This window comes from Ostrea edulis, chromosome 9, assembly GCF_947568905.1.
Source record: "Ostrea edulis chromosome 9, xbOstEdul1.1, whole genome shotgun sequence".
In the NCBI taxonomy this organism is placed as follows: Eukaryota; Metazoa; Mollusca; class Bivalvia; order Ostreida; family Ostreidae; genus Ostrea; species Ostrea edulis.
Genome location: NC_079172.1, coordinates 7706381 through 7728022, shown reverse-complemented (window position 1 = coordinate 7728022; position 21642 = coordinate 7706381). Strand labels below are relative to the sequence as shown.

Below are 21642 nucleotides of genomic sequence, written 5' to 3'. Positions count from 1 at the left end.
TTCATCCTGGAGAATTCAGTAGGCTAGTTGGTATAAAGAGGGTTGAATGACTTGAACAGCCTGTGTATCCAGAATATATATATATATATATATATATATATATATATATATATATATATATATCAAAGATATATATCAAAACCCGTTGAGGTAAACTGAACTATTTCCATTTCCTTTATTTCTTCAGAAGCATAACACATGATATCATTACACTCTTCCAGAAGTAAAGAAATTAGGAAATTAGTCAAGTATACTGAATCGGTTCTGTGGTATATCTTTATTATGCTTACTTGTGTTGACCATAAAAACTTTACAAACAAATGTTGTATATTCCTTCTCGGCAGATTCCATACGTCAGACAAAAAATATATACATTATCAAGTTAATAGATATTTAATTAATGCTCAGGTATCCGAATTAATAATCAACCCAAAATGTGTAAAAAACGGAGGAAATTATCAGATTATCGACTTATTTAAAAGACATGCGAAGATAACGAGCAGTGATGAATCTCATAACTCTTGTAAGCAATACAAAATAGAGAGTTGGGCAAACACAGACCCCTGGATATACCAGAGGTGGGATCAGATAAAAAGGAGGAGTAAGCATCCCCTGACGACCGGTCACACCCGCCGTGAGCACTATATCTTGATCGGGTAAACGGAGTTATCCGTAGTCAACATCAGTGTGCCAAGAACGACCTAACAATCTGCTTGAAACACGTCAGACAGCATTTGACCCAATAATGGGTTGTATTGGCAACCTAGACCGTTATAACGATCATAAAGTTTGCGAAATGCTGATTTCAAGCGAGACTGTTGGAACCCCTGCCCCATCAACTTGTTTGTCAGTAGCTTACTTCGATTTAAAACCTGACCATACGCAGAACAAGCTCTTGCATATCGAATCAGTTGAGAGATGTAAACACCATATGCAGGTGATAATGGAATATTGCTACATAAATATGGGAAGTTGACGATGGAGAAGTTGAAATCATCCTGTTTGTCATGAAGTTGAGTTGTTAGTTTGCCTTTAATATCTACTTTCAATAAAATATATAAATATGAAGCAGAAGTGAACGACTCTTTGGTGTATTTTATTTTGAGTTAACTGGGATATATTGAATTGACATATGAATAAAAATTATTATTGTTAATAGATAATACATGTACATCGTCGTTAAATCTAAGTATCGAATTGAAGGCCACAGCAAGAGTCTTTTCTTCTCACGTAGAAGTTTTTGAATAAATTCTGCTTCAAAGAAATATAAACACAGGTCAGCTCACAAAGGAGCACAATTCATACCCATCGGGATTCGAACAGACAAGACCACGAAGATATTGTCAATAAGGAACTCCAGCATATTTTTTATTTCAACTTCAGAGTACTTGTTCGTGGAATAAGAGTGGCGTTTAACAAGTAGTATTTGGATGACTGATCATTAGATAGGAATAATTGCGGTTTCCATTTTTGTTGAAAAAGCAACTGTCTATGGTGTCAAAAAGTCTAGTCTTTAAGATCTCGTAAGAAAGGTCGTAAAAAGAGTTGAAAAGTCATACATTTTGTTGTTGATTTGAGAATGGTTTTGTGATTTCAAGTTTACTAAATCTTTTTTAGAATTTTTCATAATCCACATTTGATTTACACCACTTCTGGCATATTTAATCGCACAATACGTTTGAAATTTCTCCTTCACGCTGTTAAGCAAAAATAGGGGCTTAGTAGAACATTTACTGGATCCAGCAATGTATCTTTGTTTGTAAGGGTTTTATGAAGTTTAGGAATCCAGTATAGGTATGGTAACTTACATTTATCCGTTCCATTGACTGGGATATTAAATGTGTCTAAAACTGAAGCATAGCTTTAAAGACTTTCGTCTTTTGAAACAGCAGTTGGAGTATATGTACGCTTTCTTTTCTTTCTGTAGACAGTTGGCATGCATTATGTCAGTAAAATACGCACTAAATTATGGCAAACTGTTAACAAAGCATTTTTGATTAACTTTTAAACACAAGTATCTTCAAAATTTGTTGTGGAAAATTAAATCTATTATATAAAAGGAATTAGCATAATTTCAATATGCATCTTATGCTAAGATGTTTTAGCATTTTGGACGACAGAGGATCTTCTACAAACACCCAATGTTAACGAGTATGATTTGTGTGAATATCAAGATCATAAGATATAATTTTTATCTTTCATTGCTTGTGCTCAAAGTACAAGCTTTGAAAATATATCTTATGCAAAATAGAAACAACTTATGCTAAGTTTTGCAAATACATTGTATAAAAACAGAATCTTTTACCATAGACTGGTGTAATTTGTAGTTTTTAGTTTATAATCGTTTATTTCAATTTTGTAAATAGTATACATAAAAAAATCCCCTTTCTTTTCGAATAATTTTGTAATTTATATGAAATGCTTTCCACTTTTGAACCCTGTGGTACCCTACTTTGGGCCTAATAGTTTTATATAAACAAATCGTAAATTACACTTTATGAGGCTGCTTGCATTGTGAATTGACAATGTGTGTCTTTATGGGTTTTCAAAGGTTCCCTACCTATAACCAATATAACCCTTTGAACTTCTAGTATGGCCCCACTCTGGGCTATAGGAAATTTAATTCCTCTAAGGATGTTTTTTGGCAAATTTCGCTGAAACTAATGCAATGGTTTTGAAAAAAATTCGAAAATGAGAAAATATTACCGACGACAGACAACAAAAGACAAGAAGAATGTGAATTGACAACTGAAATCCAGTGTTCAGCTGAGTGTTGTGAATACCTGATATAATGTGTTTTGAATATTGCCATTGGAAGTTTACAATAGAGATACAATGGCTATACCCTTTAAAAGTTAGGGTTGTGCATAAAATTCAATTTCGCTTGTAGACCCATCAAGAGCACCTGTAATTACACACGATAGGAATGAATTATCAATTCATTATCATAAAACCATTAACATGCTGCTTCTGGGGGCATTTTTTATATCTCTAAAATGAATAAAATGCTGCATACATGGGGAATTTGTTTTTATGTCTATACCAACAATTATATGCTGCATACAAGTTTATATTTATGCCTACACAAACAATCACCCTCTGCATACACAAGGGATGTTTGATACCATATTTTTCATTCAGTTTAAACAAAACTATTTCGTTTTCTTGTACTATTTTAATTCAGCCTACGTTAAATCTTAAGGGAATTTTGATGCGAGTAGTTATCGTAGTTTAAAACGTATGAAAGATGAAGACACTTAAGTGATCAAACTCCTATAAGGAGTACAAAATACAAAATAGGGAGTTCGACAAACACGGACCCATTGATATACCAGGGGTGGAATCAGGTACCTAGGAGGAGTCAGCATCACCTGGCACCCTGTAATACCCGCCGTGAGCCCTATATCTTGATCAGGTAAACGGAGTAATCTGTAATCAAAATCAGTGTTTAATACAATGGCTTATCGGACAACTCTCTGCCTCACAATTATTCTGTATTCAGACGGGTATTCGACCCCAAAACCGGTCATTTTGGGTTCCAGGTTTGGTTTGACACCGTCTGGAAGACTAATCTCGAACCGCTGTAGTAGGTTTGCACACATCAGCAATATTTCCGGTTTGGCGATTATTTCTCCCAAGCAAACTCGACGCCCAGCTGAGAAGGGAAGCCAACTGTCTGGTTTTCCTGGTTTCAATTTATCGTTGTCATCAAGGTATCGATGAGGATCAAATTTTTCTGGGTCCTTCCAATATTTTGGGTCGTGGTGAAGAGCCCAGAAATTTATGAAGACGATGGTGCCTTTAGGAATATCATATCCACCTATTTTTAAAAAGCAAATGCATGAAATTAAAGAACAATGATCAATTTTATATCAATCTTATAACTCCTACATGTATAAAGAATACAAAATAAAGAGTTGTGCAAACAAGGACCCCTGGATATACCAGAGGAGGCATCAGGTTCCTAGAAGGAGTAAGCATTCCCTCTTGACTGGACACACCCGCAGTAAGTTCTATGTCATGATCAGGTAAACGGAGAAATCCGTAGTCAAAAACAGTGTCGCAAGAACTGCCTAACAATCGGTATGAAACACGTCACACAACATCTCAATTTTACAAATGAAGAATCTTTACATGCAATTCATACAAACTGATCAAATAAAGAACTGGTGAATATATATTATGAGGTTTAAATACAAATGATTTTACTTAAATGCTTTCTCTGGAATTATGGTGATTATCACTTTATATCAAAACGATACAAACAATTAAACATGTTATATTATTTGTTGAAAGGAAACAATCAGCAGCTTCATAGCCGATGTAACCTTTCCTATATGTTTGGAAAGATTTTTTCAATATTCAATCGTCATCAAAATCACACATATCACTTTGTTAATTCGATTAATTGTATAATGTTTAATGTCCCTCTCGAATTTTTTTTATTTATATGAAGATGTCACCATTGCCAGTGAAGGCTGCAAAATTTAGGCCTATGCTCGGCGCTTACGGCCTTTGAGCAGGGAAGGATCTTTATCGTTCCACACCTGCTGTGACACGGGATCTCGGTTTTTGCGATCGTATCTGAAGGACAACTCCATTTAGTCGCCTCTTACGACAAGAAAGGGGATATTGAGGACCTATTCTAACTCCGATAACCATGGCACTATTAATGATTTGAATTTGACAAAAACAAATAATGCATGTAACAACAAATTCGCTTTATGTAATTCACAAATACCAAATAAAAATAATGTCTATGTTGACGAACAATAGCTGTAAAATTGTATTTGCATTGATCAAATTTTAACTGTATTTATTTTAAATTACTCTGTAAATTTTATTTCCATATTCACTACAATATGCGATGTGCATTATCCCATTAACGTTGGATGCTGTAGACATTTTTGTTCTGATGACTTACATTTGATTGTGTTCACTCTACTGCAAGATGTAATCTAGCTACACCTCTGTATTATGCACTTTACACGCAGGGTTGTGTGTAAAGTTACGATAACGAGCAGTAAACAATCTCATCAATCCTATAAGTAATAATGCAAGGTGAAGATAACGAACGGTGATCAATCTCATAATAATTTAAGAGAAGGGTGAACATGGACACCTAGACATACCAGAAGCTGGGTCAGGTATCTACAAGGAGTAAACATTTTCTTTTGATCGGAAACACACACACCCGAACCCTATTTTTGATCAGGTTAACGGAGTAATGCATAGTCAAAATCAGTGTGTCAAGAACGGCCTAACAAAAATCGGTATGAAATACGTCAGACAGCAATTGATCTAATAACTGGTTTTATTTTTAAATTAGATCAGGATAACTGTCATATAATTTACGAAATGCTGATGTTAAATGAGACGTTGAAACTCCTATAACATCAACGTATTTATGAGTAGCCAAAACTATGGAAAAACTGATCATAAACAGAACATGCTTGTATTTATCGAATTAGTTGATACAAATAAACATTATAATGTGCAAGTGATAATGATACATTGCTACATAGATAAGGGAAGTTGAAGATGGAGAAGCTGAAATCATCCTGTTTGTCATAAATTTGAGTTGGAAGTTTGCCCTTCACAGCTATGTTCCATAAGATATCTAGAAATGAAGCAAAGGTGATATACTCCATGGTTTCTTTTAAGTCAAAATCACTAGGATATATCGAAACAACATAGGAGAGAAAATGAGTAATCCTGTAGAATTATAAATATACATGAGTTATTTTTTATCAGATATTTTCGTGAAATGCACTGAAAGGAAAATAAAATCATCGAAATTTCTGAAATATATCTTAAAATACTTAATAAACAGGACCCGGTTGTATCAACGAGTCATTAAATTTAATGTGACATTAACCCTAATGCGTTATTAAATTCTTAATGTGGCATTAGTTAATGGATTCATTAAATACCGTTGCATTAAACCTTTATTAAACTCACATTAGTTAATATGACATTAAATATCAAAATTCTCATTAAACCAACATTAACGATTAATACCAATCCCATAATGCAACGTAATGTTTACTTCCTATCTAATACGCTGTATTTTGTTTACGTGCATTCATAAGACTACGATGAAAGGTCTGATAACCAAGTAAAATATAACCCAGAAATCGAGGAGAAAATTTGACAGTAGACGGATTCGCGGGGTATAAAGAATTTTACCGAAAGAATTTCGACGATATCTCGTTGTTTACTTGTGATTTTATGGTACCATTTTATGATACCATTCCCATCACATTCTGGCGTTCGTTTCACAGGGTTTTATTTCCATTGACGGTCTTCAATCTTGCAAATTTTTATTGTCGCATTATCTGATTGGCTTGTGTCATCTTTCTAAAAAGGCTACACGCTTTAGATAAACATGCTAGCCTAAATAATTTAATTATTTCAAATTGAGTTCGAAAAGCGCTTCCATGTTTTCATTCATTGCAAAGAATACAATGTATAATATATTCCTTCAAGCTTATCTATAGGGTATCGTAAATGGGTTTGTTTTTTTCTCTCTCTTCACAGACAATGTTCTCGCATTACTTTACATCAGTTTTTATAATCGCCAGTGTGATCACAGATTGTATGAACATTGATACAATGATAGCATTTTCTGTTAACGAATATAGGCTCATTCTCCATATTTTCGGATGGTTCTTGGATCCTAACAACGTTCCGTCTGTAGATAGATACAGTCTATTCCTCGCGGAAAACCAGCTACTTTGAAGGGGAGAATCCTTCCTCGTGTTAAGATTATCGCCAGACGGTCATTTAATTGATATCTTGAGTTGCATGAGTCACCAACGCCTTGTACTACTTGGATCTACCCCAATCGTACCACAAAGAACTTTGATAAAACTTCCAATAACACGCAGCATCGTTTTAAAGGGGGTGGGGGAGAATTTAATTTGTCTAGATTTCTTCACTAGCACAATTCAATTTCTTTAATTTGTACCCCCCCCCTTTATACACGGTCTTCAATTTTTAAATACTAAATCGCATGTGGGTGGGTGGGTGGGTGATTTGGAGAGCTCATATACTGCTAATAAATTGTTCTTCATATTGATTCATAACCACTACTAGTGAAACTCAGAAACAGTGTGTGTGGGGGGAGGGGGGGGTGATATGAAAATAACAAATAATAATCATTGAACATTAACCCCCCCCCCCCCCAAAAAAAAAAAACCCACAAGGCAATCAAAATTTGAATTCAAAAGAAAGTTTAAAATACTATTTTTTGTCTTAACCCTATCCCAAACCATTCGATGGTCACCTCGTTTTGAACTTGAAGTACATTTTCCACACAGTGCCTGCCAAATATGTACGAACTATTTTGATACATGTAATTAGGAATTTTCACACCTGAATTTATATAGATTGGAGATATATTCACTTCTGAAATTATAGAGTAATATAAATTTCTGAAAGTTTTTACTTTTAAAAACATAATAACAAATAAGCTAATATCTCAGCAATTTTAGTATAAAGATTATTTAAAAGTTTCCGGATTTAGGTCAGATTATATGAATATCTTGGAGGTGGGATGTTGTTTTTTAAACTATATGTGCGATCCATTTGCTTTTGTGTGTATATACATATATATCTTTAATTTGAATTGATGTGTGCATTTGCCACACTTAACGGAAGTCGCCCTCTTGTTCATTGTATTGTTAGATCCGCCTCTTCTTGTAAACGTATTACGACACACGAAATGATGTCGCTCCTTGAGCCTGTATATGTAGGTCTACATGTTTTCATGTCTTTTGCTTGGACTATTATACATTATATTTACCTGCTGTTCTGTGGACAGTGCGTGTGACCTATTTATTAGGCCTAGTCATCCATAATTTTGCCGATTGACTTCTTACGGAAAAGGTTAATAGTCATCTTTATATCATTCGAATTTCCTCATCAGTCATATTTTGGAGTGAAAATCGTTCGCGGAAGACCCCATCCTTTCATCGTCTGTCCAACTGTCCAACCGCTATGTTAGCCGCCAAAATTAATGACCACTTAATGGACCCCCCAAACCTACATTAAAGTTGATGAATTTAATGAGGCTTTAATGCGCGGAATCGTACATTAAAACAATGATACAACGGAACTTAATGTCATATTGAATATTTTGAATTAAATGAGGGTTTAATGTCCCATTAAATATTTATACAACCGGGTCCAGTCCATTCACGAATTCATGATCACATAAACGTCCTCGAGTCATTTTGCAATATCAAGTTATCGCGTGAAATAAGGTTTCTACAATATTCTTAGATAAAACTTCGTCGATAAACGTCTACAGCAAGTGCTTTTTTTCTTCTCATGTAGAAGCTCTGGAATAAAGATTGCCTCGTAAAAATGTAATATAGGTCAGCTAACAAAGGAGCACGAGATGTGCCCAAGGAAATCCCAAAGGATACAATAGTACTCCTCGTGTTAGTTGAACTTTAATGAATTGTATTGTGATGTGATATTTTGCTACACAAGAATAAAAGTTTGATGTTATGAAAGGTGAAGATAACGAACAGTGATCGATCTCATAAGTGCAATAAGCAATACAAAATAGATTGTTTGACAAACACGGACTCCTGGACACACCAGAGGTGAGATCAGGTGCCTAGGAGGAGTAAGCATGTCCTGTATTTCATACTTGAGTCAACAGAGATCGGAAAATCGATTCATTTGATGTAATATGTAACAATTATTCCTGTATGCAGAGACCTGTATAGAAAGGTGTATGATGAAATGTACCCTTTGTTGTTATACCCGTGCAGACACAATTATGTGAATCTATTCAACGCCTTTTTTACACATTGAGTTAACGTGATTTATCAACAAGAGTATCATGCAAGGTGAAGATAACGAACAGTGATCAATCTCATAACTCCTATAAGCAATACAAAATAGATAGTTGGGCAAACACGGACCCCTGGACACACCAGAGGTGGGATCAGGTGCCTAGGAGGAGTAAGCATCCCCTGTTGACCGGTCACACCCGCCGTGAACCCTATATCCTGATCAGGTAAACGGGGTTATGCTCATAGTATTCAATATGCAATATATTTCTTACCAACTTGTGAATCACAAATTGTCATATGTGGGGGACCAACTCCTGCAACATTTCCAAGCCTCAGTGTCTCAAAAATACACGCCTCTATGAAATGAAGGTTGTCACGATTCTTCATTGATGGGCGCTCCATGCCTAAAATGGTACATTTTTAAATGTAGATGCAGGCTTGAACATACAATGTACGGCTTCCAAAGATAACTTCGATTATATCTACAAAACGAATACTTTGAATAATGTTGACATCATATCAACTTGGAATTCAGAATACATATACGTCATCCTTACCAACAACTCTGTCAATTTCCTCCTGGCATTTAGACTGGATTTCCGGATGCTTGGTCATGAAGTACACAAACCAGTCCATGGTAAATCTAGTAGTCTCTACCCCAGCTATATTGTATTTAGAAATTCGTTTGGAAAATCATAGCAATACATAGAAAAAGTGAAGATAAAGGAAAAATGCAAAACGAAGAAATCATATAAAGAATATATGATTGAAACACGGATTCCTGTGATAACTAAAACTGTGATTTGATGTCTAGGCTGAACATACATCATTATAGTCAAAGCAAAACTATCATTTGTGTCAAGCATCAGATGGGACATAAAATGTTAATTAAACATTTCAATCAACTGTTCTAATTCTCCGCCAATGAATACATGTATCATTTTACTTAAGATGACACACCTTAAAAACAAAATATAATTTCAATTTATTTAGTAAAGAAATGTATGCTGCATCTACTTTGATAATTGTAAAGTTCCTATAATCCATTTATTATTGTCCAATATACACGTATCATAATGCCCTTATTTTAACTACAATGTAGATAATGTACACTTGTTTGTTTCTGTGCTTTTTATGAGACTGCAATTCATAAGAAGGCGTTCTTACAACTTGACTCTTTAATAATCAACATCTAATGAGATTTCAATTATTGAATGTGTTGACCTACCAAGAAATATATCTGATATGGTTTGAATTAAGTGCGTATCGTCCAATTTCTCCAGGGCCGCTTCATCCCTCTCATTTTCTGCTTCCTGTCTGGCGATCAGTAAACTGTCGGTGAAGTCTCTATTTACACCTTAGAATGTACGAATAGTTTTAAAATATAACAAAATTCTCATTTCATAAAACACAATTCATTGACAGAATCTTAAAAGTACTCTTTTTTTTCAAATAAACAAAATTGATCATAACCAGGTTCAATGGTATCCACGTGCTGTTTGAATTTAGTTCGAAGTATGTCCATAATTCTATTCATTTTGTCGGTCATTCTCTTCCATTTAGCTGTGGGGTAGATGTCTTTCAGATATGGAAATATATCCTCAAGTACTCCAACTCCAAAATCCTCAATTATATCGTCATCTAACTTCAGGAGTTCTTCAATTTCTGGGTCATCGATAGGTCGCCTTTATATCATTAAATCATTATTAGATTGATAAATGAGTGTCGCGAGGGTATCGAGGATTCGAACGTTACTAAACCAATGAAATTTTCCAACTATATCAATTATTAGTTAACCTTAAACAGTTATTAGATATATATTAACTTCAATTCAGGATCTTATTTTCGTATTAAAACAATTTATTGCCATTTCTATTTTTATCAAAGCATGTGCAATTTTATTGACGATGGAAAACAGTACCTGTCACAGATGTAGCTCAATCATAAAACATTTCTGTAATCATGTACATGATTATTTTCGCCCCGTATTTATCTCGCCCTGCTACCCATCCAAACAGTTTCACCCAATTTTGAGATCGTACCGACACAATTGTGTTGACAGAGATATTAGAGAGATATAGAGAGGAAAAAGGTTAGCCCAGTCGTAAATTCGCCCAAATTCAACAAGGGCAAACAGAGTGAAAATAAAACAAGGACGATTGTCTTTTTATATACTACAGCATCTAATGTAGAATTGATTACATGTAAAGTACTACAAGTATAATATTCTGTTCATTACTTTATAAAATGTTGAAAAGAGCCAATTAGAATGTTAGTGATCTGACTTTCTTGATTAAGAGCACGCATATTATTAGATAGAAATTAAAGAACGATGACACTCACTTTTCTCCAAAACAAATGGTGTATAGTTGGTGGAACACCATCCGATCCACATAATTTTTAACAGAGAATGGTTCTTTTTCTTGTGCCATTTTAACCAGGAATTCTTCCATGCTGTTTTGTATCATGTTTTCAAGTAGATCTCCTTGCAAGTAATGTCTGAAAGTACGTACAATTTCATATTGATGACATTGCAGGCCAATCCAATGCTTTAGCTATCTGCAAAGTACAATATTGACTAACCCCAGAGGATGAGACCGATATCATTCTTCGAAGGTAGATATGGAAAGGTAATAATGATGATAATATTAATTATATTTATATAATATTGTGTGAGTTATGAGATTGATCACTCTTCGTTATCTTCACCTTTTATAATACTTTATGTAAAATTTATACGTTACCAATTTTGATGCACCAAATGCGCATTTCGACAAATAATGTCTCTTCAATGATGCTTAAGCCGAAATATTGGAAATCCGATATAACATTAAACTTGTAAGAACTAAAACGAAAAACAGAGTGCCAAAGACTGTAGTCAAATTCGTCTAAGGACCGGAGTTATGCATAAGGAAGATAATCCTAAATTTTGAAATGAATTTTTATATTTTATCACAGCAATTAAATATACATCCGTATTTTCAAGCTAGTAACGAAATTCAAAAATAAACACAATTAGATGAAACCAAGTGATAGTATGATATACAATCTTATGTCTGAAAAATTACCAAAATAAAACACTCTAATTAAGATCAATATCTAAAGGTTTTTCTCTTTGATGTAGAGGACTATTAGAAATTAACGAAATAAAACATTGAGAATTTTGCATCAAAAAGGTAAGTTAGAAAAACCTATACTGTGTAAGAAGCTCAAACTTCAGAGAAAACAATTTCTGGAAAATGTTAACGTTAAAGAGACATGCAGGTGATAATGGAATATTCCTAAATACATATGGGAAATTGACGGTGGAGAAGCTGAAGTCATCTCGTTTGGCATAAAGTTGAGTTCATTTACCGTTAGCATTTATAAAATTTTCAAAAAATTATCTAAGTCTGAAACAAACATGGAAGACTTTGTGCTGTTTTTATTTCGAGTTTACTGGGATATATCGAATTGACTTTTGAATGAAAATAATTATTGTCAATATGGTTAAAATATCGTCGATATATCTAAAGTCTTGTATCTAATGCTGAAGTCCACAGCAAAATATTTTGTCTTTTCATGTAGAAGACTAGAATAAATTTTGCCTCATAAATGTGAATTCAAACAGACTTTTGGAAGACCTTATCACCAAAGACTATAAAGATATTATCAATGAGGAACTCAATAATCCTTTGGATATCAATTTAGAATATTTGTGCTGCGTATAGAATCAGACTGGTCTTTCACAGAGTAATTTGTTTTAATGACTGATCAATTGATAAGCATATTTTTATCGAAGAAGCCGCTTTTTATGATCGTGAGGTATGGTCGTGTACACTGTTGGAACGAGATATGTTTTGATGTTGTTGGTTTGAGAGAAAATTGTAATTTCAAATTCCTTAAAACTTTTTTTAGAAATCACATTTGAATTACAAAACTTCTGGCATATGTCAGAATGAATCATATTGATCGAAAAATATCGAAACTTGTTTGGTCATAGGACTAATTTAAAGCATCAAAGTAGACTACCATAAAACTCGAAACTATAGATGAAAGGTGAAGGTAACGAACAGTGATCAATCTCATAACTCCTACAAGCAATACAAAATAGATGGTTGGGCAAACAGGGACCCCTGGACACACCAGAGGTGGGATTATGTCTTTGTTTACAGTCCTAGACACACGTAATTAACAATGTCATTGCGTAACTTTTCGTTACCTCCTCCACCTTTTCCATGATTGGATAAAGTGTGTGTGTGTGTGTGTGTGTGTGTGTGTGTGTGTGTGTGTGTGTGTGTGTGTGTGTGTGTGTGTGTGTTTAACAACCAGCATGATCAGTACATATTGCAAATAAAACACATTTATTGTTGAATTATTAAGTTTATCAAGACTAGTTAATGAAATCGAATATTATTTTCAACTAGAAGACATTTCAATCCATTGTTTAGTATTCTTAATACTCCACAAAATTTGATAACATTCTTTTTCCTTAATATTGTAAGTGTAAAGAACCAAGATTGCATAAGCAAATAAGGTAAGCATTAGAGGCAAATCCAAATCCATTGAAACTCTTTCTATGAATCAGTCTTACCTAATTGCTTTGCCTGCTATCCTTCTGTGAAATTTCCATGTGGGTGTGTACGTACTGAAAATTATATCTTTGCCTCCTTCGCTAACCATTTCACCTGCATTTAAAATCTCCATATGTCAATATGAGACAAATTTTCATTTCCCAAAAAGAAATATGTGTCTTATCATGCAAATTACATATCTCATAATATCCCTCTCAGTCACCGTATTTCAGGAATGAAAAATATATATTTTTGTTAGATGATTTTGAAAAAGAAATTTTTTCATATTATGACACTGATTATATATTTAATGTCCTACATGCCTGGTTTATTGAAACTACTGAATGCAAGTACCTGACGCTATCTTAGGTCGGCCAGCGAAATCTGCCTTCTTTTTCACCATTGCCTCTAGTACCACTTCAACATCATTAAGGAATACCATTGTTGTGGAACCTATTTTTAGAGTACAAAACCAAACAGGAACGATTTGATCAAACAATAGATAGATACCTGAACAGCGGATATCATGGTAAGCACATTCAGCATAACTTTATTACAACTATTTCATCTGAGTTTCATACGTTTAATGAAAAGGTGAAGATAAAGAGCAGTAATTAATCTCAAAATCCTACAGGGAATTCACGATTAAGAGTTGGGCAAACACGTACATGTGTACCCCTAGATATATACTGAATAGGTTTAGAACAGAATATGTAGACTAATATAATGAACAACTGAAAAATTCCATATTCCATAGTTACTTTGTTTTGAACTACATGTTTATAAATGTCGAGGTATATCCACAATGGAATTCAAAGCCGTGTTTGAAAGATAATAGGTTTTAATTTGAAGCTAGATTATTCATTCAAGTCATAATGTATTTTTTTTTATGAATCTTAGAGCGATTGTAATGTAAATCAGGGAGATGAAAACTTAAATGATTTATACAATCTCGTGCATTGTTTCTGTTGTGTTTTGGGTTTCGATACTTCCTTATTTAGATCTGAGATATTACATTTAACAATTTGAATTTTTCGTTACACATTTCGAAAAAAAAAGATTTTTAAAAATATTAAAGAAAGATAAATAGAACACGTATTTTATCGATCGCGAATGACGTTTACATTTCTAAAATTAAAGGATGTCCAAGAACTTTACGGACAATCCTCTTACATAAAGTCTCTTTTATCGACTAAAATCCAAAGATAAAAACCCTAAACTAGCCTAGTCATGCGTTACGTTGCTATGATAAATAAACACATAATAATTATATTCAAATCTTCTAAATTGCTTAGTTTGACTGGTGTTTAAATACTAAAGACATGTAGTAAGAATACAACTCACCAAAGCACAAACGTACCACTGGACCATATATCTTAGAAAGCTCAGTAACTTTCCTATGTACTTCAAGGGAGGAATAAACTGAAAATTATAAAGATAATGTGATTCAATTTTATTTTCAATGAAATAGAGCTTCAAGTGTAATCGGGTGCATTACAATTTGTTGGAAAATGTGAGGATAATTCAACAAGCCTTGGAAAATCATAAAGAATAGACAAACATTAATTAGACTTTGTCGTTTAGGGATGGGAAAGGGTGGAGTATTGCGCGAAGGAATGCTAGAAGATGCAAGGCCAAGCAGTCAAAGGCCATATATGTTTAATATACACACTTTCAAAAGAAAGTTTGATACATTTTTGTTCTTTTTGACACTTTCTTATTATTAAAATATATCTACAATACACTATGTAACATTTTTGCATGGTGTATCTTGTACAACATGCATGTATATGTGCACTAAGGTTTCAGCATTTCGATCTATTCATAAGGGCTGAATGAAAGAGACAAGGGTTAAATAAATCATTTTCGTCAATATTGATACATACAAATAATAACAAGAGGCCCATGGGCCACATCGCTCACCTGAGTCACTTTAACACATGGAAAATGAATTTCCCATTGTTATGCCATTAACTTTTCAGGAGCCATGTCAGATTTTAAGAAACTTGATTCTGCACTATGTTGGGGAGGTTCAGGTACATTAAAATACTTCTGGCTCAGAGGTTCTTAGGAAAAAAGGTTTTCATAATACAGTTAAAACCAATGTAAAAATAGTTTCTTTGATAATGTCTGCATCTGAGCTCCAGGTGTCAAGACTGTCACACACGTGATTTTGCATTATGTCAGGTATCTTCTATGCAAGTTCAAACTTTGTGGCCCAGTGGTTCTTGATACAAAAATTAAATTTTAAAGATTATTTTCTATTCAAAGACATCTAAATATGGTTTGCCCTATTGTGACCACACTTTTAGGGCCATCATTTTCACAAACTTTATTGTGCTCTATATCAGAAAGCTTCGATGTAAATTAAATGGGTTTTTTCCGCTCTGTATCCCCATTTCATGATTTAACTAACTTTATTTTGTATTTTCTCCGATTTGCGTTATCTTCCATTGTATAAGGAGCATTTTAACAATTTTTAAATCCCCTTTACCCAAGAATTTTATTCAAGTTTAGTCCAGTGTTTTTGGAATTTAAAAGTGTAACAGGCAGAGGTGACAACAGGTAATTGGGTATTACACGTGTCAACAAGTTCACAGACCGATGCTGTAATTAATTAGAGTCTTTTTAATAAAAACAAATGTCTTCCCAACTTTACAAATTGAACGTGCTCCAAGTTAAGTCTCATACCCTTAATGCATAGCATAACTGGCGAAAACTTACAGCTGTAACAAAGACACTATGAACTGCACTTTGTGCGTACAGGAACTTTTCTGGCACAGTCGTTCTTGAGAAGAAGATTTCCTATCTTAAGATATATGAAATACAGTTTCCCCTTTTGTAGACCCACCCCGACCCCTGGGAGCCATGATTTGAACAAACTTGAATCTGCACTATGTCATAAAGGTTCCATGTAAATTTCAACTTTTCTGGCACAGTGGTTTTTGAGAAGATTTTTAAAGATTAATTATCTTACATCAACACATATGAAAAACGGTTTCCCCTATTGTGGACATACCTGACCCCCGGAGATCATGATTTGAACAAACTTGAAACTGCACTATGTCATAAAGGTTCCATGTATATTTCAACTTTTTTCGCACAGTAGTTCTTGAGAAGAAGATTTTTAAAAAATTATCATATATTTACACATATGAAATACGGTTTCCCTTATTGTGGCAAAACCTGACACCCCGGGGGCCATGATTTCAACAAACTTCAATTTGAACTATGTCATAAAGCTTCAAACTTGAATCTGAACTATGTCAGGAAACTTCGATGTAAATCTGAACTCTTCTGGCTCAATAGTTCTTGAGAAGAAGATTTTTCCTATATAATTACATATGTAAAACTTATACGGTACCAATTTTGATGCACCAGATGCGTATTTCGACAAATAATGTCTCTTCAGTGATGCTCAACCGAAATGTTTGAAATCCGAAATAACTATGAAGTTTTAGATCTAAATATCGCCAAAAACAGCGTGCCAAACAAGTGGAGCCAAATTCGTCCAAGGATAAGAGCTATGCATGAGGGAGATAATCCTTAATTTTGAAATGAATTTCTAAATTTTATAAATGTTGTTTCCCCTAGTGTGGCTCCACCCGACCCCCAGGGGCCATGATATGAACAAACTTGAATCTGCATTATGTCAGAAAGCTTCCATGTAAAGTTGAACTCTTCTGGCTCAATGGTTCTTGAGAAGAAGATTTTAAAAGATTTTTCCTATATAATACATATAAAATATGGTTTCCCCTATTGTGGCCCCACCCGACCCCTGGGGGGCCATGATATGAACAAACTTGAATCTGCATTATGTCAGGAAGCTTCCATATAAATTTGAACTCATCTGGCTCAATGGTTCTTGAGAAGAAGATTTTTAAAGATTTTTCCTATATAAATACATATAAAATATGGTTTCCCCTATTGTGGCCCCACCCGACCCCTGGGGGCTATGATATGAACAACTTGAATCTGCATTATGTCAGAAATCTTCCATGTAAATTTGAACTCTTCTGGCTCAATGGTTCTTGAGAAGAAGATTTTTTAAAGATTTTTCCTATATAAACACATATAAAATATGATTTCACTTAGTGTGGCCCCACCCGACCCCTGGGGGCTCTGATATGAATCTGCACTATGTCATAAAGAAGCTTTCAAGTAAATTTGAACTCTTCTGACTCAATGGTTCTTGAGAAGAAGATTTTAAAAGATTTTTCCTATATACACACATATAAGATATGGTTTCCCCTAGTGTGGCCCCACTCGACCTCTGGGGGCCATGATATGAATAAACTTGAATCTGCATTATGTCAGGAAGCTTCCATGTAAATTTGAACTCTTCTGGCTCAATGGTTCTTGAGAAAAAGATTTTAAAAGATTTTTTTCTATATGAATACATATAAAATATGGTTCCCCCTATTGTGGCGCCATCCGACCCCTGGGGGCCATGATATGAACAAACTTGAATCTCCATTATGTCAGCAAACGTCCACGTAAATTTCAACTATACTGGTACAGTGGTTCATGAGAAGAAGATTTTTAAATGACCCCACCCTATTTTTACACTTTTGTGATTATCTCCCATTTGAAGAGAACCTGGCCCTTAATTTGAACAATTTTGAATTCCCTTCAACTAAGGATGATTTGCATTAAGTTTGAATGAAATTGGCTCACTGGTTCTGGAGAAAAAGATTTTTTTAAAAATATAGTGTATTTTTACTGATTTGCTATTATCTCCCCATGGATAAGAGGGTTGGCCCTCATTTGAACAATTTTGAATCCCCTTCACCCAAGAATGATTTGTGCCAACATTGGTTGAAGAAGTTAAAAATGTAAATGTTTAACAGACAGACGGACAGACAGACGATGGAAAAAAGCGATCAGAAAAGCTCACTTGAGCTTTCAGCTCAGGTGAGCTAAAAACTCAGGATATCGCAAACGCACTACTCGAAAAACGAGTGTTTGGAAAAAGTTGAAAGAATACTAAACAATCATCAATATTGTAAATCCTTTAAATAATACATTTAGAATAGGGCAAATAAGGACCCCTGAAACACCAAATGTGGGATCATATATCCAACCGTTAATCTGTCACACCAACCTCATACCCTCTGTGTTGATAGGCCCTGCACTTATTCTACAACACTATAATATGAACTCATTTAAATCCATGTGACACAATGTTTGCGGATGGTTGATATTTTAGTTTTCTTGGAATTTAATTTCGTGTATATGGTTTCTGTAAATGAAAACTTTAAATATTTTAAGTATTTCGATGTGGTTCGGAATTCGTGGAATTAAGAGCATGGAAAAGTAAAAATAATAGTGATCAATATTATAACAAAATTAAGAGGTGGTCAAACATGGACCCCTGGCTGGGATAAGGTGCTAAGAGGGAGTAAGCATCTCCTGTCAACCGGTTACAATCGCCGCGAGTCCTATATCTTGATCAGGTAAACAGATTAATTTCTAGTCAAATTAGTCTGTTAAGAACGGTTCAAACAATTGGTATAAAACACGTCGGACAGCATTCACGTTTCCACGAAAATTGAACCCTATTGAACCTTATGATTGATTACTTGTATATTGCTTAACGTCCCACTCATTTTTCCTTCATATGGAGACGTCAACATTTCAGGTGAAGGGCCGCAAAAGTTAGGCCTATGCTCGACGCTTACTGCAACACCCCATCTTTACAAATATCATCCAGTACAAAGTTAATCACTTTAGAATTTACGTCTATTTGCTATTGTACCTACCTTAAAATCTAATTTGGTTTTTCAACTAACAAATACAAATCAATTACAGTTTCCTAAAATATATGACTTCAAATCCATAGTACTATTCATCATTGAAGAATATGGTGTTGCGTTACAGCGAACCTGCTTCAAATACATACTGGTCACTTCGGCAAAATATATCTTTTGCTGCATTCTATACATTACATCTCACTATAATGTTTCGAATCAATAGCAAATATTTACAGGTTTAGCCTCTCAGAAACGTTGCCGAAATCATATTGAGATATTTAACAAAATGGTACATGTAGTAGCTGGTCGACATTCCGAGGAATGGCTGAAATTTTCCTTGACTTTCTGTATGATGTTTTTTTAAAATACAGTTTCCGTACTTTCACGATAGTTGCTTGAAAGAAAGAAAATTTCCGAATTCATATTCCTCTTTCCACCCTGAAACTAAATCCAAATGCCAATTCACCTAACGTGTCAAAGCTTATGCAAAAACTCTATACAATCTCTTGTAATTCAATACGTGTTCTAATTGTATAAATGTGCAAGAGATTTACAGACGGATGAAACAATAGTGTGCAAACACGGACCCATAGAAAGTTGGGATCAGATACCAAGGAGGAGTTAATATTCCCTGTAGACCAGTCACACCCACCGTTATTCATATATTTTGATCTGGGGAATGGAGTAAATCATGGTCAAATGGTGTATGTAAAAAGGTGGTAATACGATTACAAAAGTTCAACAATATGTGCCACGATATGCCGTAGAGCAACAATTGTGCTGTACATCGTTTAGCTGGACATATCCTTTGAGATTGAGTTTGTGTTTTAATATTGACTGAAAAGGATAGATAGAACAAAGACTGGTCCAAATGATTATGTTTATTATCCAATAAAAATGTAGGTTTGGTCCCGATAAAATAAAGCAATTATATTCTTTAGACATGTTATGAAAATGTGGTGAGGAATTGCTTTTTATCAAATCATTGTCAAGGATATTAATCAAAGAGTGACCTGTATAATGTCCAACAAATGGTATGCACCATGGTCCTGGTGGCAGACGATATCGCATTCGTTTAATGACGTAATAGACCACGATACCCATGCTGACTCCGACCAACACGGTCTGTGTGTTTAGAGAAATGTTGATCATGCTGATTCACGGTTTATGTTTTCCCTCTGCAAGAGAGAAAAATGATTTTCAACAAAGATACTTGACAGAAATTTGTAAAACTTGTGACAAACCGTCTTTCGAAAGTTACATGATATTCAATTAAAGTACTAGGTACATTTTTATTTGCAGTTGCCTTATTTATGAAAGTGAAGATAACGAACAATGATCAATCTCATAGCTCCTATCAGCAATACAAAATAGAGAGTTTGGCAAACACGGATCCCTGGATATACCAAAGGTGGAATCAAGTGCCAAGGAGTAGTAACCATCCCCTCTCGACCGGTCACACCAGCCGTGAGCCCTATATATTGACCAGGTAAACAGAGTTATCCGTAGTCAAATTAGTCTTCCAAGAACGGCCTAACAATCGATGAAGACCTTCAGGATATTTTCAACTTCAGAGTACATGTGCGTCTAATCAGAGTTGTGTAATTTTTTGGATGACTAATCACTAGATATGAATATTTCCGTTTTCCATTTTTGTTGACAAAGCAACTATCTATAGTGTCAAAAGTCTAGTCTTTAATTTACCGTGAGGGATGGTCGTGTAAAGTGTTCAAAAGTCACGTTTTGAAGTTGTTGATTTCAGAAAAGTTTAGCAATTTCAAGGTTACTAAAAGTTCTTTACAATGTTTTTGAATCCACATTTGGTTTTCACTATTTCTGGCACATGTAGTGGCACAGTACCTTTGAAGGTTCTCCTTCACAACTCTTGATATTTTCGTGAGGATCGAAAATAATGGCCTGACAGAACACTTACTGGATCTTACTGAAGACATTTCATATCAAAAGATTACGTCTCGTAATATTTACGTGAGAACATAATTATTGTAGTATCATATTTTCCCTATGGATAAAGTAAAAATTTCGAACAGCTTTCAATTTCATAATCTCATAAAGAATTGTTTTAAAAAAAAATAAGAGTAGGATAAGCATGGGCCCTAGGACATAGCAGAGGTTAGATTATGTGCCTAGGAGGAGTAAGCACTCCCTGTTGACCGCTCTAACCGCCGTAAGTTCTCTATCTTGATTAGGAAAACGGAAACTCCGTAATCCAAATCAGTAAGAATGCAAACATGGACCCCTTAATATACCAGAAGTGGAAGCAGGTTACTAAGAAGACTACACATGCCCTGTTGAACAGACTCATCAGCCGTGGATCCTATAGGATGGTTTACGTACACATTAACACAAACCACCTTAGCTCAAAAATGTATTACCCCAGAAAGAATAATGCATTGATTTGTTGACAAAACAAGTGTTTTGTCGTGACAACACTCGTAACGACATACAGTTTTTTTTATTACGTCATAGTATATACTTAAGTACTAAGATTTGTATACGTATGAAATA

The 21642-nt window shown here is 34.5% G+C and overlaps 1 protein-coding gene across 2 annotated transcripts; it reads right to left on the bottom strand.

The window, feature by feature from the left end:
• Positions 1–1080: 1080 nt before the first annotated feature.
• Positions 1081–21163, bottom strand: LOC125658352 (steroid 17-alpha-hydroxylase/17,20 lyase-like). Of its 2 annotated transcripts, none has more exons than XM_048889587.2 (10): positions 20130–21163; positions 14708–14785; positions 13718–13816; positions 13384–13477; positions 11154–11309; positions 10284–10495; positions 10039–10167; positions 9368–9472; positions 9083–9214; positions 1081–3820 (listed from the first exon to the last, which is right to left on the bottom strand). In XM_048889587.2, exons 1-10 carry the CDS (start codon positions 20266–20268, stop codon positions 3462–3464), a joined length of 1503 nt encoding a protein of 500 aa, XP_048745544.2. In that variant the 5' UTR covers positions 20269–21163; the 3' UTR covers positions 1081–3461. The 2 variants fall into 2 exon arrangements, with proteins under 2 accessions (XP_048745544.2, XP_056004408.1); XM_056148433.1 differs by lacking the exon at positions 1081–3820 and adding an exon at positions 5440–5620.
• Between the last annotated feature and the right edge of the window lie 479 nt (positions 21164–21642).